Source organism: Microtus oregoni, unplaced genomic scaffold, assembly GCF_018167655.1.
Source record: "Microtus oregoni isolate MIOR12 unplaced genomic scaffold, Mior012 000008F_ref0000371, whole genome shotgun sequence".
Taxonomy (NCBI): Eukaryota; Metazoa; Chordata; class Mammalia; order Rodentia; family Cricetidae; genus Microtus; species Microtus oregoni.
The window spans coordinates 3,433,780-3,451,373 of NW_024543067.1; the positions used below are offsets into that span (position 1 = coordinate 3,433,780).

The 17,594-nt window shown below is 41.0% G+C and overlaps 1 protein-coding gene across 1 annotated transcript in view; it reads left to right on the forward strand.

Moving 5' to 3' along the window:
• Tmem38b (transmembrane protein 38B) overlaps nucleotides 1-17,374 on the forward strand; it is a 29,691-nt gene extending 12,317 nt beyond the window's left edge. The window contains exons 2-6 of the mRNA XM_041657860.1: nucleotides 1,406-1,562; nucleotides 7,251-7,435; nucleotides 8,621-8,708; nucleotides 10,870-10,987; nucleotides 15,446-17,374. Coding sequence (XP_041513794.1) covers nucleotides 1,406-1,562; nucleotides 7,251-7,435; nucleotides 8,621-8,708; nucleotides 10,870-10,987; nucleotides 15,446-15,658 — 761 coding nt within the window. The 3' untranslated portion in view covers nucleotides 15,659-17,374. The remainder of the gene's footprint in view (nucleotides 1-1,405; nucleotides 1,563-7,250; nucleotides 7,436-8,620; nucleotides 8,709-10,869; nucleotides 10,988-15,445) is intronic.
• The last annotated feature ends 220 nt before the right edge of the window (nucleotides 17,375-17,594 follow it).

Genomic DNA, 17,594 nt, shown 5'->3' on the forward strand with positions numbered 1-17,594 from the left:
AGAACTATATGAGAAACACCAAAATAAAAACATATTAGTATTCACACAAATACCACCTCAAGTGGAAGGTTTAAGAAAGCCAGTCATCCCATGCTCCTTTCTGGGTGTCATAGCAACTGCTTGCCAGCTGGATGTTAACTATTGTGAAAATATCTTCAGTGTAGTGGTTTCTACCAGAAGGAGGAGGAAGAAAATGGAGGAAAAGGAAGCCTGAGGGAAATATGCCCAATATGAATATGTACTTGTTTGAAAAATTTAAAAATACAAAACAAAACTACAGTGTAGTGGTTCTTAAAAATAGGTACTCGCGGCTGAGCTAAGTTTAGATTGGGTACAAGATAGACAGGCCATGTTCGCCTACACTGAAGAGTCCGTTCAGGCTTTGTTATAATATAGGCAGTGGAATGGGCTTGGTGGTCTAGTGCGTCATCTGGGGTTTGCAGGAGTGATGTCAGGTGAGTTCCTGAGGTGGATTATGATTTTATGTGGAGAGTTCATTCTCAGTCTCATTGGGATGTAGCAGGCTCACTCGTCACACGTCCCCTATGACTGCTGCTTGCCAAGTTGGAGCTGGGTGATTGAACAGACACCTTATAGCCCACAGTGTCTCAAACATCTAGTCAGTATGAACAGTTTGCCAGCTCCTGGTTTCGTCGGTTGGATGACAGCGCAGGCTCTTCCTGTGATCCACAAGGGGCTCCCTGTCACCACGGGGCATGTGGCTCTCTTCAGGTCGCTGACCACTGCCCTTTCTAGCACAGCCACTCCCTCGTGCCTTTCCAGCTCCAGGGGGCTCTGTGGAGAGCAGGCCTCATTCAGTTGCGCACCATGTGCCTGCCCCGTCTTCCTTCAGCTCTCCATCACAGCTCACTTGCAGTATCTATTACTAACGTTCATGTAAGATTATTTATGTTTCAGCCCCTTATACTTTCAATTTAGCTGCAGTGTGACAGCTCTTGCAGAGAGTTTTTTGGAAAATAATTCTGTTGGTAGCATATTTGAAGTACTGGGGTCTGGAGACCGCAGGTCTGGGGGCTCACTAGCCAGGCAGTCTAACTGCAGAGCAGGCTTCAGGTATAGGAGAGACCCTGTTTCAGAAGTAATGTGGAGACATGATCAAGGAGAGCCACCCTGACGTCACCATGAGGCCTCCCTGTGCCGGCACTGGAGAATCACCCCCCAACGTGCCCACATATACATGGACCCACGTCCACCCCACCCTACCCCACACAGTACAGTCACTGATGGAAAAAGAATATTGTTTAAATTATCATGATTAGCTCACTCATGAAAATAATTTGTTACAAGTTACAAATTTGGTTTATTTCTCTAATATAACGGGTCCTGGGAGCTTTCTTGTAAATGTACAGCTATCTCAGAGCATGTTTGTCCTCTGTCATTTCAGGATCTGTGACAGTGGCGTGGAATAACCCCCTGTCCAGCTGGCTCAGTGCTATGCTCCACTGCTTCGGGGGAGGAATTTTATCCTGTATACTGCTTGCAGAGCCTCCACTGAAATTTCTTACAAACCACACTAATATTTTACTGGCTTCTTCTATCTGGTAAGTTGCCCTCATGTTGCACTATGAGGTATTTTAAGAATTCTTTTATAGATTGTAATAAATGGCTCCTTTTCCTTTAAAGTTTTTTTTTTTTTTTTGATGTCCTTAATGCGTGTGCAGTGAATGAACCCAAATGGTGCCGAAGGTTTTGGGTGCAAAGTCTGTCTCTTGCCCTTCCCCCGTGTCTTCTCCCAGCGGCGCTTGTTCTTTCAGGTTGTTGTTGCTTTTTTTTTTTAATGGGAGCATTTTAACACAAGAAAATGTCAAATATTCATCCAAATATTTTATTGTTAGAGTTGTGAAACAAACATTTAGCACTGACACGATAAAGCAAACATGTGAAAAACTGAACAAAAAGTCCAAGTGATAATGCGTATAGAAAGTTTTTCTTGTCTTTCTCTTTGTTGGATTCATTATTTATTGATTTATTTGCTTGTTTGTTTGTTGATAAATAGATCGATTCATTCAAAGTCTCATTGGATAGCCCTGACTGTTCTGAAACTCAGTACGTAGACCAGGTTGTCCTTGAACTCATAGAGATCCACCTGCCTCTGCCTCCTGAGTGCTGGAGATGAAGGTGTGTGCCACCACTGCACAGCTTAGAATTCATCTTTGCTGGGGCTATGAATGGCTTGGTGGGTAAAGGAACTTGCCACACAAGCCTGGCAACCAGAGTTCTAGCCCAGCACTAGACAGAGTAATCCTCTTGACTTCCACATACATGTCCATTGTGGCACACAGCCCCCTCCCATCATACACACACAACCAATAATAAAAATAATTAAAAGTTTTTATTATAGTAATTTAAAAATTATTGAGTACTTATAAACAGGGATATAATATAACATAGTAGTAATGATAAGGTAGTGGTGGGAGCACATGGCTGTGGAAAGTAGGTGAGGTGGAATTATTCACTTGCTAGTAATTATTGAGTTAGTATTATATTATCAGCTAAAATTCATTTTCATATTTAATCATGAGCCCTGTGAAGTAGCTACTCTAATTATTTTTTTCCTGACAAAATCTTTTACTGGTGACATTAAGCAAAAAATATTACTTAAATGCTATGAAACACTATATTACTTCTCTCTAATCCGTAACTAAATGACGAATTCGTCTATCGCTATTTGAAATATCCACTAGATACGCAGGCAGTCTGTTCAGATATGGAATGACTGAGTGCATTGGATTATTTTGCAGAAAAACCCTTCTTCGTATGAGCAGGAGTCCAAGTTTTACTGTGTTTTTGGTTTTAAAATGCAATATGGTCTGTGGAATTAAGACTTTTTTTTTTTTTTTTTTGCTAACGATGATTACAAAGAAGTTTCTCTCTCAGGTTGCTGATACCGAAGAGCACGACTCAAACTATCAAATGAGAAAGACGAGAACATACTATTTCAAACTCAAACAGAAAAGTCTTACAATGATTTTACTGAAAGCTACCACTTGCTTTCATTAAAAAATACTGCTTTCTCTTTTAATAGTTTATATATTTTGTCAGTAGGAGATGTGGAATTACTTACTTGATAGCTAGTATGTATTGAATTAATATTATATATTAGGTAAATTATTTTCATACTTAGGATGAGTTCTCTGAAGTAGCTATTGTAGTTAGTTTATTAAAGATTTATTTTTATTTTATGTGTATGGGTGTTTTGCTTGTTTTGCTTGAATGTATGTATGTGGAACATGTATATGTCTGGAGCCTCAAGAATCCAGAAGAGGGCATTGGATCCTCTGGAACTGAAATGACAGAGGGTTGTGAGCCACCATGTGGGTGCTGGGAATTGAACCCAGGCCTTCTGCAAGAGAAGCCACTGTTCTAAACTGCTGAGCTGTCTCCTCAGCCCCTTAACAGTTTGAAAACCTAGCTTACTTGTATCAGGTTTCTGTATGGTATGCTTGTATGTGCTGCGTTTCGGCTGACTCCCCCATCCTGCCCAGCCTCCTTGGTTCTCCTGCGTTATCCTACAGACCCCGGTATTCTGCTTCCATTTTGTATCAGATATATTCTGCTCATCACCCTACCAGTGATAGTTGTTGTTACCGAGACATGGGGCAGTTGATGTGATTGTCATATCTAGGTAGGTGGCAGGGCTAGAATCAGGGCCTCTACGTGTGACAGCTACAGTCTCTCATAGACTTGCTTAATCACCTCATGGTATCATCTTCCAAAAACACTTCTAAAAGGACTTCTGTTTTTATATTATTTTAAAAAGATATTAACAGTTTAGATTTTTAAATGTTGTTAAATGCTGAAAACTATATAAGAACTAAGAGCCAGATTCTGTATTCCTTCAGTCCTGTTTCTAGTCTGAAATGCTGAGCCTCCATGTCTGGGCCTGGACTTGTAGTAATTTCCTACGTGGGCTAGTTGCTTCTTTCATTACCCCCTAAATCTTTTCTTCACATAATGATGAATGGTTGTCTGAGGATGTGTTGTAGTATGTTACTATGGTGTGAATAATCAGGAACAAGACCCTGAATTTGCCGTGACCTGTACATCCCAACAGTCTCTTCTCTGTCCTCTCTGCTGTTAGGCATCACCAGTCTGCTCCTCCTGCTCCTTCCCAGCATCCTGAGCCTGCTGCCTGAACACCCTGAACACAGAAGGGAGTCCACCCCGTGACTTTGTTCTCCCTTCATCTCTCCCTGTCCCCTGCAGCCCCAGACAGAAGCCTTTTGTGACTGTCATCTCCTCCTCCTCTATTTTTCTTCTCAGATTCATTAATGTCGGGTATCTTATCAGTTGACTTTTTAAAAATGCTGCTTTGTCTCACTTCTAGACCAGCATCCTATCAATGCAGAAACTTCCCCTTGTTAATGGAGCCGCTAAGTACTGTTCAGAGTGAGGAGATAGAAAAGAACGGATCGCTCTGTGCTCTGATTTCTGGATTTGAGTAGCAAGGAATTACAGATCTTGATCAGATGATCCAGCGAATGAAATACACTTTCATGCCTGTAAATGTATGCCCCTACATTTAAAAGGTATGTTAGGAGCAGAGATGGAAGAGTGTATTATTGAGCACACACATACAGGCGTCTGGAAGGACACTTCTGACTCCCTGGTCTTTGGTGAGCCCGTCCTACTACTCACAGAAAAGCAGGGAGGGAGGTGGCTTGGCTCTTTGACTTGCTGGTCACCCTGCAAAGATGGTCAGTTTTTTAAAAGGATGTCTTCTGGAATTAGTTTTTGTTTCTTTCAGTGAGAAATAGCTCTCGTAAGCCTCACTCAGAGCATTAAAAGTATTGCTAGGGCGCCCACTGCACTGAATCAGGGCCACGACAAAGAAAATGATTCATGTTGATATGTTTCTCATTCAAATCCAGGACTATGAGGTTTTTATTTCTTATCTCTGCTACATATGCAATACTTAATTTACCTACACACAAAGAATTCTGTTTCTTATTGGGCAAAGGATATAAGAAAATTAGAATATTCTGACGTTGATAATTCATTTTATTCTGTTCTCTGCTCATGTCCATTTGGTCTTACCCATCTCTAAACCTGGGGTGTGGTTTACACTGGTGTGGTGTTACTGGGGTGTGGTTCACACTGGTGTGGTGTCACTGGGGTGTGGTTTACACTGGTGTGGTGTCACTGGGGTGTGGTTTACACTGGTGTGGTTTACACTGGGGTGTGGTTTACACTGGTGTGGTGTCACGACCATTCAGTCTTAGTTTGTACTCAGTGTATACCTGGTGCATAGCTCTAGTTTTTATGCCTGGTCTCTAATGTTGACTCTTTTGAAACTCTGGTAAATCCCGTGAGGTGAGTACTGTTTTATCCTTAACAGGTTATGAAGGTGAGTCATGGAGAGGTTAGTGACTTATCCAGGGTACAGAGATATTGAGTAGCTGCATCCTGGATTGAAACCTTGGCAATTTAATCTTTCAGTTGACGCATAAGCAGTGAATTGCTTTGAACTCTGGAAATAGGAATGTTGTCCTTACAGTTCCTTAAATATGAAAAATGATGCTCGCTGCCAGACAGTATATTTTACTATTTTAATAATAGAAGTTTTAATATTTAGAATAATTTTTTGTCTGTGTCTTCTGAATTTAAGAGTCAGATGATTTGGGGACTCAGATAGCAAGGTCATCTTTAGCAAACACGTGGCTCACATCTGGAGGTTAGCGCCATCTACTGGTAAAGACAAGCAAGAACTTGGTTCTGCCAGTGTATAGCCACTGTGCGAACACAGCATATACTTTTGTTCAAGTTTTCTTTTTAAAAAAAATCTATTTATGAAAAAAATCTATTTATGGGAACAGTATCTACTTTATAATTTTCTGTGTATTGTTTTTATGCCTCAGAATTTTTCTTTAAACTCCCAAGCATACTGTAGTGAGATTTAGATGACGGTCTATATAAGAGCTGTTGTTTTATAGTCATTTTCAGGACATACCGATGGATTCCTAACTGTTGGGGTGCTAGCTGCAGAGCAGAGCAGAGCTGTTGCATTAGCCTAACATGGCTGTGGCTTGTGTTGATTGGCTCAGTTAAGTGATACTGATGGAAAAGGAGACTTGGGAATAAACAAAACACTGTTCTCTGCTCAGCCCTGGTTTTAACCTAAATTGTGCTCCCATCTTAACCCTGTTTAAACTGGTTTAGCTTACATTGTTGGTTGTATCCTGTTCTAGACTAGTGTGTACTCTTTATCATTTGTCTTCCTGTTAATGTGATCTACATGGCTTTACAGCGTGTGAGAAATCCATTATTACCTTCTCCTTTCATTTCTTTTCCCTTCTCTGTGTATTCTCTCTGGGTGTTTACAAGGTAAAGGTATTTTAGGTGTTACAAACTTAAGGTGGAGTCATAGTCTTTACAGAGGAGACATGCTGTTTAACTAATGACTGTTGGTCCAATGGGTCATCAGAGGGACATCACCTAGCTACCGTAGGCTCCAGAGCAAGTGGAGCCGGCTGTCTGCCGTGCTTCTGTGTAATTCTGTTGAGCATGACAGTGGGTGGCTCCCTTACTCCATGGCAACTCAGCCGGGCACAGGGTTTTTGTTAATATGTGAGATTATTGTATCTGTACTTTAGAAAAATAGGGTGAAACTTAGGACTCAGAAGTAGCAATGATTATATATTATAGACTGTATGTTATAGTGTCACATAACTGAATATAAAAGTCCCAAACTGCTGTCGTAATAGATTTTTAGCACATGTTAAAAGATAGAATTAAGGAATGCAAATAGAGTCGTTGTAGTATGGCTGTTGTTCTTCTTGTGAGTGTTTTTTTTTTTTAGCATGAATTAAAACTAGTGTCTTCTTAATGTAACCTCTAATAGATAACAAGTATTGTTTACTTTTATTAAGAGTATATATACAATTTATTATTTAAGTGTATATGCCTTTTCTGTCCGTTGCCTGAATTCCTGTAAATCACTTCTACATTTGAAGACTTTCTAAAACTGCATGGGTAAATTAAAAACTGTGTGGAGTATTGCAAAGTATATGACTTCATTTTCTCATCACGACATAGACAGATTATATATGTTTTGTGTGGATTAAAAAACAACCTAGTGTCCAGTCTGCTTTTCGTGAAATCATGTTCCAAGCTTTTATGGATAATTACCTTCTTTGTGTTATGCCATGCTATTAATGATGGTGGTTTCAATTTTACTTCTGTTCTTCTGATATTATTTACATATTAAAATATTTTAATTTTCATTTCAGGTATATTGTATTTTTTTGCCCGCGTGACTTAGTTTCCCAGGGCTATTCCTATCAGCCTATTCAAATGCTGGCTGCGGGAATGAAGGAAGTGACCAGAACCTGGAAAATAGTAAGCGGAGTCACACACGCTAGTAGCTATTACCGAAATGGCTGGATAGTCATGATAATTATTGGATGGGCCCGAGGTAAGATTAATGTGTTCATAAGTATCCTGTTATCGATGTACTGTAGCTCCTGAATACTTCTCTGCTTCCAGGAGTGGGGATCACATACTCTAATAAATCTTTTTGGAAAGTGGAAACCTGTTCTTTTTTAGCTACTAAAGTTAATTTAAGATTTACTTACATTAGTATTAGTGATCAGCCATTATTTGGAACCTCATGGCTTTGTAAAGTTTCTTATGAATAATTGTTTTAGGTGTCCTTGAACCATATGGAATCATAATTAATTATTTTGCCATAAATGAAATAAGTTTAATAAGAAATTTTGTGCCTCGTGTAAATTAAAAAAACATTGCTAAGTCTGGCCATGGTGGTGCATGCCTATAACCTGAGTACTTGGGAGACTGAGGCAGGAGGTCGCAAGTTTGAAACCAGCTTGAGCTACACAGTGATTTTTAGACCAGCCTAGAAAGCCCCTCTGTAAAAACGAAAACAAATTGCTTTATATTCTTTCCATTCTTGTGAGCTGTTGGAAGTAGCAAGTATTCATAGTCACACTGTTCTAATTGCTTTATATTTATTTTATTTCCTTCCTTCCTTCCTTCCTTCCTTCCTTCCTTCTTTTCTTTCTTTCAACTATGTAGACCATGTAGACTATGTAGACTTTGTAATTGGGGATGACCTTGCACTTATGACCACACTGCCTCTACCTCCTGAGCGCCATGATCACAGGAAAGCACTACCGTGCCCGGCTTATGCATTGTCAGGGACTGCTGCATACTAGGCAGGAGCTCCTACCAGCTGATCTGTGTCACTCACCCTGTTCCTTCATATGTAAGAATGAACAGATTTCTGTAACCTCTGTTACAATATGCTGCAGCTAAAACTAGCTGTTATCAGGGAATGAAATAGAAAGAGAGGCCCTTACTTTTCACAAAACTATTGTGTGTGCATATATATATATATGTCTCTGTGCTTGAGACCCCAGCGCTAACCTTAGGGAACAGTGACACAGGTGGTTGTCATGCTGGGGAGAGAGAATGCTGCTGTCTCAGATGTCAATACACAGAAGACAACTTTTTCTTCCTCTCAAGAATTCTATTTTGGTAATCTTGGGTTTGAAACTAGGAGGGGAAATTCTGACTTCCCCTGCTATGTGTTTTCTTAAGAAAATTGGTTAAATATCTTTGTTTGTGTGTTTCTTTTTAGGGGCAGGTGGTGCTATTGTCACGTCTTGTGAACAGCTGCTGAAAGGAGATTGGAAGCCAACAGGGAATGAGTGGCTGAAGATGTCCTTGTAAGTGTTTATATTATGCCGAGATCTGGGCTAAAAGAGCATTTTTGGAACTGTATATGTGCCTGAAATATACCTGAGACACAAATGGCAATCGCAATGGGAAGAAAACTAGCAGATTCCGTCAAGAGTTTACTTTCCCAGATGAGATCTTAAAATAACACCGCTTTTCTGTGGATTCCCCTCCTTCAGAAAAAAAGCTTGGAGGCTGGAGAGCTGGCTCAGTGGTTAAGATCACTTGCTGCTCTTACAGAGGACCCAGGTTTAGTTCCTGGCACCCATGTGACATCTCAAAACACTTTGCAACTCCAGTTACAGTGGGTCTGATGTCCTCTTTTTGCCTCTGTGGGCACCAGGCACACACGTGGTACACAGTATATACATGCATGCAAAGCGCTCATACACATAGAAACAACAGAGAAGCCTACTTAGACACACCATGTGGGCTTGTTCTTCCTCATATGCAGATCCTAGCTTTTCGTGGATGAGACGTGTAGGTATGAGTAGGGAATAAGTCCCGAAACTGGGAAGGGGACCAAAAAAGGGAAAAGTAGTTTGGAGGAAGGAGCGGGGAGCACGATAGGCCGGGCTCACAGGTTACAGTTGAAGTACAGAAGCCAGAGCCACACTGTATAAAATTAGAACATGGTGCCTGCAGCCCTAGCCGTGGAATCCCAGTGGAACTTGATCTGCTGGATTTTAAAATGTCCTGGCGCCAGGGCTGTCTACTTTCCCTTGGACCAGGAGTGCCTGTCATTGTCAGCCAGCATCTGATCCATGGTTGTGCTATGACAGGGAAATAATAGAATTTTCCAGTGTGTCTCAATCTTCATAGCAAATCTGATACTTTGATATAATCTTCCTTAAATCCTCCCCAGTGTCCTTTCCAAACAATCTACAAGCCACTTATTTTTTAGTATCTCTTTAGGAAAATACCATCCATAGTGGTCAGTGTGTATGTCAAAGCCCATTCCTTAGTGAGCTGCCTTAGCACAGGAACCAAATGATTAGAGAAACAAACTAACATCAAGAGAAATCTAATTCCATGTGGGGGGTGTCATATGTATGTCCGTGTGTATGTGTGTTCACATGGGTGGGCATGTTTGTGTGCCCAGGGCTGATGTCATGGTTTTCACTGACATGTCTCTACCTTGCATATTGAGCTGAGGCCTTTCATGCATATGGAGCTCACTGCTTCAGGAATCCTGAGTGGCCAGCCTGCTCCGGGGATTTCCATGTCTACCTCCTGTGCACTGGGACTGCTGGGGGACTTTTAGGTGGTTCTAGGGACCCAATGTGGGCTCCACACTGGATAGCAAGCACTTTACCCATTGGGCCATCTCCATAGCCCCTCATTTGCCTTTTATTTTATATATTGAAATGTTCAATTTTATGTATGTGTTATAACATAGTTATATATATATATTAGTAAATATATTAATAATTGTCTTAAAATACTAAAAAAATAGAAATATGCAATAAAAGTTGAGGAATGACTGTTGTAAGGAATGATACTTATTCAGTTAGATTGTTATGTGAAGTCTGGATCTTATACTGTTTTGAACCCAGTCCTTAGTTTATAATACTAAAATAACCTTTAAAAATATAAACTGACTTATAAAAATCTTTTGTCATTGTTGTAGTGCAGCATTCTCATAGTTTATAGTTTACCAGAGATCTTTACTGGGATACCTTAAGTACATGATAAGTGTGTAAGATAAAAATTCTCCTGACTTGGTAGGTTAGCAGTATAATGGTTTCATACTTTCAGCATTAATACTTAAGATATTGGCTAAGACTGGCCTGCTGTGCTCAGGGAAGCAAAGTGATAGACTTGAGCTGGCTCTCTGTGTAGCCTAGGCTGGCCTTGAACTGTTTTTGCCTCTCAAGCACTGGGATTAAAGGTGTGAGCTGGCCGGGCTCCCACTGCTTTCTGAGAGTGATTGCGTCTGTCTCACTCGCCCTGTCCACAGCATCCTGACACTGTCAGTGGTGCGTCTACATCATGCGACAGGAGAGGCTTCCCCACTTCTCTCCTCTGTCTTTGGGAGCTCATTCTGTGTTAGCGTCTGTTAACTGTTCACTAATGATGTTTACAGAGCGTTCTGAGAAAATTGTAGACACAGTATGTTTGTCACTGACCTCAAATGTCATTTCCTTTCAGCCCTTCCAAGGTGACGCTGCTGGGGTCAGTCCTGTTCACGCTACAGCACACCCAGCACCTGGCAATGTCAAGGCACGACCTCATGTTCCTGTACACCATCTTTCTCCTGACGGTGAAGGTGAGGAGGCTCCCGTGCACCAGTCTGCATCACGAAGCTGTAGACGCCTTTCCCTTGGTGGGGTCTTTCAGGCTAAGCTAGTACCGAGAACACTTGGTTTTTTACTGTTGAATACCAAAAGATGCATTTGGGAGTTTCTCCATGCATCGGAATTTTTGGAAGCTCTTCTGCGGATCTCCATCTGCCCTTGGGAGATGTTCACAGTTGGGTAGGACAGGCAGGTGGTTTATTGGAAGCCAGAGAGTAGTGGATGTAAGGAGGACATCAGAGGCGGTATAGGTGTAAAATTGGGGTATGGTTTAAGTTGATACTACTTTTTGTTTTAGTGAAAAATACGTATGTCTGAAGTTTGGAGGTGGGGGAGTCATGTGTATTTACAGCTATATTTGAATATATAAAAGCTAATTTTTTCCTACCTCCATCTATGGTTCTCTTCTTTTTTGAGAGAAATATGTGAAATACCTCCTTTTCCCTCCTTTCCTTCTTCCATCTCTCCTCTGCAATTTCCTTGTCTTCTTTTCGCTCAGAACTGAGGCTAGCTGAATGCTCGTCCATGGTCAGCCACTTTCCCAAACAGGGAAATCACATACTTTTTTTTCAGATGCTTCGTGATTGATAAGACCCGAGCCACAGGGAAAGCAGATGAACGGGAAGCTCATCCACTGAGGGAAAAGCCCTCAAGCACTATAGGTCCACAGACTCTGTTGAAATGGAGGCTTTGCAAGTTTGCACAAGTCTGTGTTTCTTGAACTAGGCTTACACATGTCCCAAGGGATATGTGAGTTCTGGCATTTTCTGTATAAAGTCATATTGTAAGTGTGATCTATTTTCTACCATTAATGATGATCTCAGTGACAATTAATTTTAAACATGTTAAATAGGAATGCATTATTGGATAAAATTCACATAGGCTTAAATTTTCTTATTATTTTATGCGTATGTGTTTGCCTGCATATTTGTTTGTGCACCATGTATGAGTCTGGTGCCCGAGGAGGCCATAGAAGGGTGTCAGATTTCCCAGAACTGGAGTTACAGGCAGTTGTGATCTGCCATGTGGGTCCCCTAGAAGAGGAGTCAGTGCTCTTAATCGCTGAGCCATCTCTCCAGTCCCCTGACACAAGATAAAGTTTTTAAGATAAAACTTTTGTCTATTTTGAGCTAGGTCAAATTTGCATCCCTTCTCCATCAGAGAAGACTTGGAAGAACTTTGAGAAACGTGGCTTGCTTATCCCCCGCTTGCTAGAAGAAGCTGCAGTGTAGCAGTCCCTGTGAGACAGAGCAAGGGACTGCCCGGTAGATAGCGTTAAACTGTAAGGAAGCTCAGGGTTTTTTAATTAAGCCATGTATGATGATGGCCTTGGTGGAAGTGGTTTCAGAGACTGGCAGAATGGTAAAACGAGCTTAATTAACGGAAGTAAATAAAAGGAAGTGAAGATGAGGAGTATTAAGTTTAAAGGGACTTGGGGGAGTGTAAACGGGAGCCCTCCTGGGAGAGCAGTTTGGCAACAGCGGACTCTGCAGACTCAGCTCTCCTGTGGCCCGCTAATTCCACTGTAGGGACAGCCAACAGTCATGACCCAGGTGTGTAGACACCAGCTTTATTAAGGTCACTTAAATGACCACGTAACAAAGTACTGATTAATGTTTATTTACAAACTAATTGCAAATGAGCACTTCAATTTTTTTTTTTTTAAATTAGCTTTGTAGGAGTCCAATTTATGTGTGGTAAGGTCTATTCAGTTCAGGGAGTACAGCTCACAGTGGCCTGCAATTCCAGTCCCACCGACTTCTTGGGCACTAAGTACACACATGGTTCGCGGACACACATGCAGACAACGCATCTGTGCACATAAATAAACTAAGATAAATAAATTTAATTTTTTAAAAGGAGATTATGGGAGCCTTAACAGTGGCTGCCCCACTGAGAACATGTCTCTCCCTCTCCAGCACCCACGACCAACCTACCTATAAATCCTCAGGGGGTGGTGGGGCATCAGGAATGCCTGCCTCCTCCATGGCAGGATGCTGGCACGTCCAACCTGACCCAGATCTTCCGCAAGACTGCCACAGCTGTTTCACAGCTGGAAGTCACATTCCACGCCACTGCCCCACTCACTCTGGCTCTTAACCTCTTCCTGACATTTCTTCCCTGATGCCTCCCCAAGTCTTAGAGGGAGGAAGATAGATGTCCCAAGTTTTGCTTTTGGTAAGATTTGCCATTTTTACTACATTGATCCTACCTATCTATGAGCATGACAATTCTTTCCATCTTCTGATGCCTTCTCCAATTCCTTTCTTCAAAGACTCGAAGTTCTTGTCATTCAGGTCTTTCACTTGTTTGGTTAGAGTCACACCAAAATATTTTATATTATTTGTGGCTATTATCAAGGGTGGTGTTTCTCTGATATCTTTCTTTGCCACTTTATCATTTGTATATAAAAGGGCCACTGATTCTTTTTGAGTATATTTTATATTCAGCCACTTCACTGTAGTTCCCTAGTAGAATTTTTGAGGTCACTTATATATACTATCATATCATCTGCAAATAACAACACTTTGACTTCTTCCTTTCCAATTTGTACCCCCTTATTCTCCTTCAGTTGTCTTACTGCTCTAAGTAGAACTTCAAGAACTATGTTGAGCCGGGTGGTGGTGGCGCATGCCTTTAATCCCAGCACTCGGGAGGCAGAGGCAGGCGGATCTCTGTGAGTTCGAGACCAGCCTGGTCTACAAGAGCTAGTTCCAGGACAGGCTCCAAAACCACAGAGAAACCCTGTCTCGAAAAACAAAAAAACAAAACAAACAAACAAACAAAAAAAGAACTGTGTTGAATAGTCTTGTTCCTGATGTTAGTGGAATTGCTTTAAGTTTCTCTCCATTTAATTTGATGTTTGCTATTGGTTAGCAATGTCCCTTGTATCCCTGATCTCTCTAAGACTTTTATTATGAAGGGGTATTGGATTTTTGTCAAAGGCTTTTTCAGCATCTAATAAGATGATGATGTGGTTGTTTTTCTTTCATTTTGTTTATATGGTAGGTAGATGATCTTTTTGGTGTGTTCTTGGGCTCGGTTTGTGAGTTGGGCTTTTGTTGTTGTTTGCATCAATGTTCATGAGAGAAATTGGTCTGTAACTCTCTTTTCTTGCTAAGTCTTTGTGTGGTTTGGGTATCAGGGTGATTGTGGTCTCATAAAATGAATTTGGCAGTGTTCTTTCTGTTTCTATTTTTTATAATAATTTGAGGAGTATTGGTATTAGCTTTTGTTTAAAAGTCTGATAGAATTCTGCACTAAACCCATCTGGCCCTGGGCTTTTTTTGTGGTGGGAGGAGTCTTTTAATGACTGCTTCTACTTCCTTGGGAGTTATAGATCTATTTAAATTGTTTATCTGATCTTGATTTAACCATGGTAAGTGGTATCTATTGAGAAAATTGTCCATTTCTTTTAGATTTTCCAATTTTGTGGAGTGCAGGGTTTTGAAGTATGACCTAATGATTCTATCTGTTGTTATGCCCTCTTTTCATTTATGATTTTGTTAATTTGGATATACTCATTCTGTAACTTCCAGGCCCTTATATTATGTCACATTGAATGAGACTTTATTCTTGATTTCATACCCCAAGAAAGTGGATTGTGTTTGGACCTGTTTTAGGAATGTGACCTCAGAAGTTTCTGGTTTGGTATCTTTTTGTGATCTGAAAGAACTGACTGTTAGACTGTATGTTGGGCCCCAGAGTTTTCCCGGCAGATCCATTTTGGGACCAGCCTAATTCAAATGTGGACATTTCCGGGTAGTATGATTTGCTAGGTAAAGGATTGGAATCATGCTTTGGTCCACAGTCCGTTCTCTGCGATCTGCATGCATGTTATTGAAACAGAAGAGATGGGTGGAGGGAAGCCTCTGTAGCCTCTCTTCAGAAATGGTCTGCATCCCCCGAGTCTATGACCGTCGACAATGGTGTGCTGTTGAGTAGGGATTGAACCCAAATCTGTATCGCATCCTGCTCCTCACTTAACTAGCCTTTCAGTGTGGATCAAGTCAGCTGCCTGTCAGAACCAGGACTCTGCTTCCCTCTGCAGTAACTGCTGTGTTACACTGAATGTGCAGATGAGTATAAAGTATTTACCACAGTTTTGACTCAATTGTTTGCTGGTGTAGACTGTCGATAATATTCTCTCTCTCTCTTTCTCTCTTTGCCTCTCTCCCTCCTTCCCTCCTCTTTCTTTAGCAATGGTTATACCTCATTTGCTGTACAAGGTACATCAAAATGTACTTGGTATTACTTTTTATGAGTAATATTCTTTAAATTCATAGTTTGGAGATTTTCCCAGAATCAAGTTTATTTTGTTTCCTGTAGATTAAAAAAAATACATTTTACTCCATTATTTATTTTTCTGTCTCAGTTTTGAGAAACACAAAGTGTTTGTTCTGAGACTCAAGGTTCATTTCTCCCCCTAGGTAAGAATGATGATAACAAAGAGCATCCCCATGACTTTCGCTCCCGTCGAGGACACCTTGAGCCGGATGCTGTTTGGCTGGCAGCAGCAGTTTTTATGGGGTGAAAAGAAACCGGATGTGAAGCCGTCTTCCAATGGCACCGCCTCGTCAGGGTCCAAGCCCACCACAGAGGAGCCGGATGCAGCTAAGAGGCATGCCAAGAAAGAAGACTGACTACCTGACCTGTGCTTAGGAGGAAGAAAGGGAGAGTTACTTTTCTATTAGTGTGTGGCCGGCTTTCTGTGTCAGTGACGCGAAGTAAGCTTATCTGTAAGGAGAGGCGAGACAACAAGGAAGAAATGCTTTGTGTCAGGGACACCGCTCTGCTGATTGTAACTCTTGGGGTCATGAGTGTATCATGTGAATTTATTTTTCTGATATAAGAGATTCTCCTAATTATTTGAACAGTTTTATACTGATAAAAGGATAATTTTTTAAATGTTAGAAAAAGTTCACTTGTTACTGCAAAATTCTAAGGCTTTCACACTTATAGAATTCAGTATTTTTTTCAGTTTTTGAATGATTATAATTGTGTTTTAATTCTGCAGAATTAAACCTTCACTTCATATTTACAGTGTAATTCCTGTATATAGAAGACAGCTCCTATTTAATTTTGAACATGGAGACTTTTCCTAAATAATTTTTAACTGAAAATAAACTGATAGTGTATATTTGGTGTATAAATTTGTTTTTATATTTCTTGCCCATGTTAAAAATACTCGAAATTTAATTTATTTTTGTTTCAAGTGTTATTTTTCAGTGATACCACACTGTTAATTTGAGCCCCCGTTTGAAGTTTTTCTTAGGCTCTTGTTTTAAAAATAACTTTCTCCTCAGAAAGGGTTACAATTTGTGTGTATCTTTTTCTTTTTGCAACGACAGTCTCACTCTGTAGCCCAGGCTGGCCTCAAATCTCCTTCTACCTCGGCCTCCCAAATGCTGGGACTACGGGCACGGGCCACGATGCCAGGCTAGTGGTGAGGTTTTTCTTGTTACTTATCTGCGCTTTATCGTGTGTTTGGAACCTGGGCTGTCTCTGTCCTTACCTTGTTTCCACAGCTGAAGAGAGTCCCCGTGTCACATGTTCTCCTGACTCAGTTGTCAATGTGCTGGTGCGTGTCTCAGAGACTCAACAAAAATGGTGTCACGTCCGTACCTCTCCTCCAGTGCGCACCGCTTCGGGGCTTTCTTTGACTGTCTCTTGTGAGTTCGCACATGGGTGTCTTTGTGTAATAGACATGTACACATGCCGCAAGGTTTATCTTCACTGAACGCCGCTTTCTGGCGAGACTTCTCAGCCCTCATGAGAATTGCCTTCGCACTTTTGCTCTCAGTCACGGAGCCGAACCTCGCGCCGTAGGCTGCTCCAATGCAGTAATACAGCATTAAGTCTGGTTTCTCACTGGCAACGAAAAGAGCAGACAAGAAAATGTACTGCATGATAGGTTTATTTGCTTTATTTGGGTTAAAAGTCTGGTTATAATATTCAAATTCTGCGGTATGACTTTTTATACCAAGAATGGTACCTGCCCCTCTATTAGGTATTTGTGTTGGCTAAGAAGCGCTTCTGTGATGTTCAAGATGTGAAGTTTTCCTTTTTAGTTTTTAACAAATACACACCATCAGGTTCTATAATTTAACTTGCTTAAGAAGATTTTGTGTGGGACACTTTTGATAACCTTGGTATCAGAAAATGCTTATTTTTACTATTGTGACAGAGAACACTAAATTGAACTCTATTATATATTTGATAATCTGTAGCCAAAGACTTTGTAAAAATGAACTTGTTAATATTGGGCCGTCCTGAAGTTTGAATTTAGCTGTGGTTAAAACAGTAATGTTTTACATTGCGTTCAAAACAAATTCATTAAAATAAGTACTTTATCACCAGCGGAGCCTTCCTCGTTTTTCCTTGGTATTGTTGTGAGGAAGGGGCTCAGAGTCCGGTGTTAGTGACCCCAGTCCGGAGGGGACATTGCTACAGACTATCCTAGATCCCTCAGCTCTTTGCCCTACTGGAGATGTGGTTTAGGCGTGGAACTGCCCATCCCGAATCTGCTCAGGTGACTGTTGCCGACCCAGGAAGCATGACTGCCGTCCACAGGCCCAG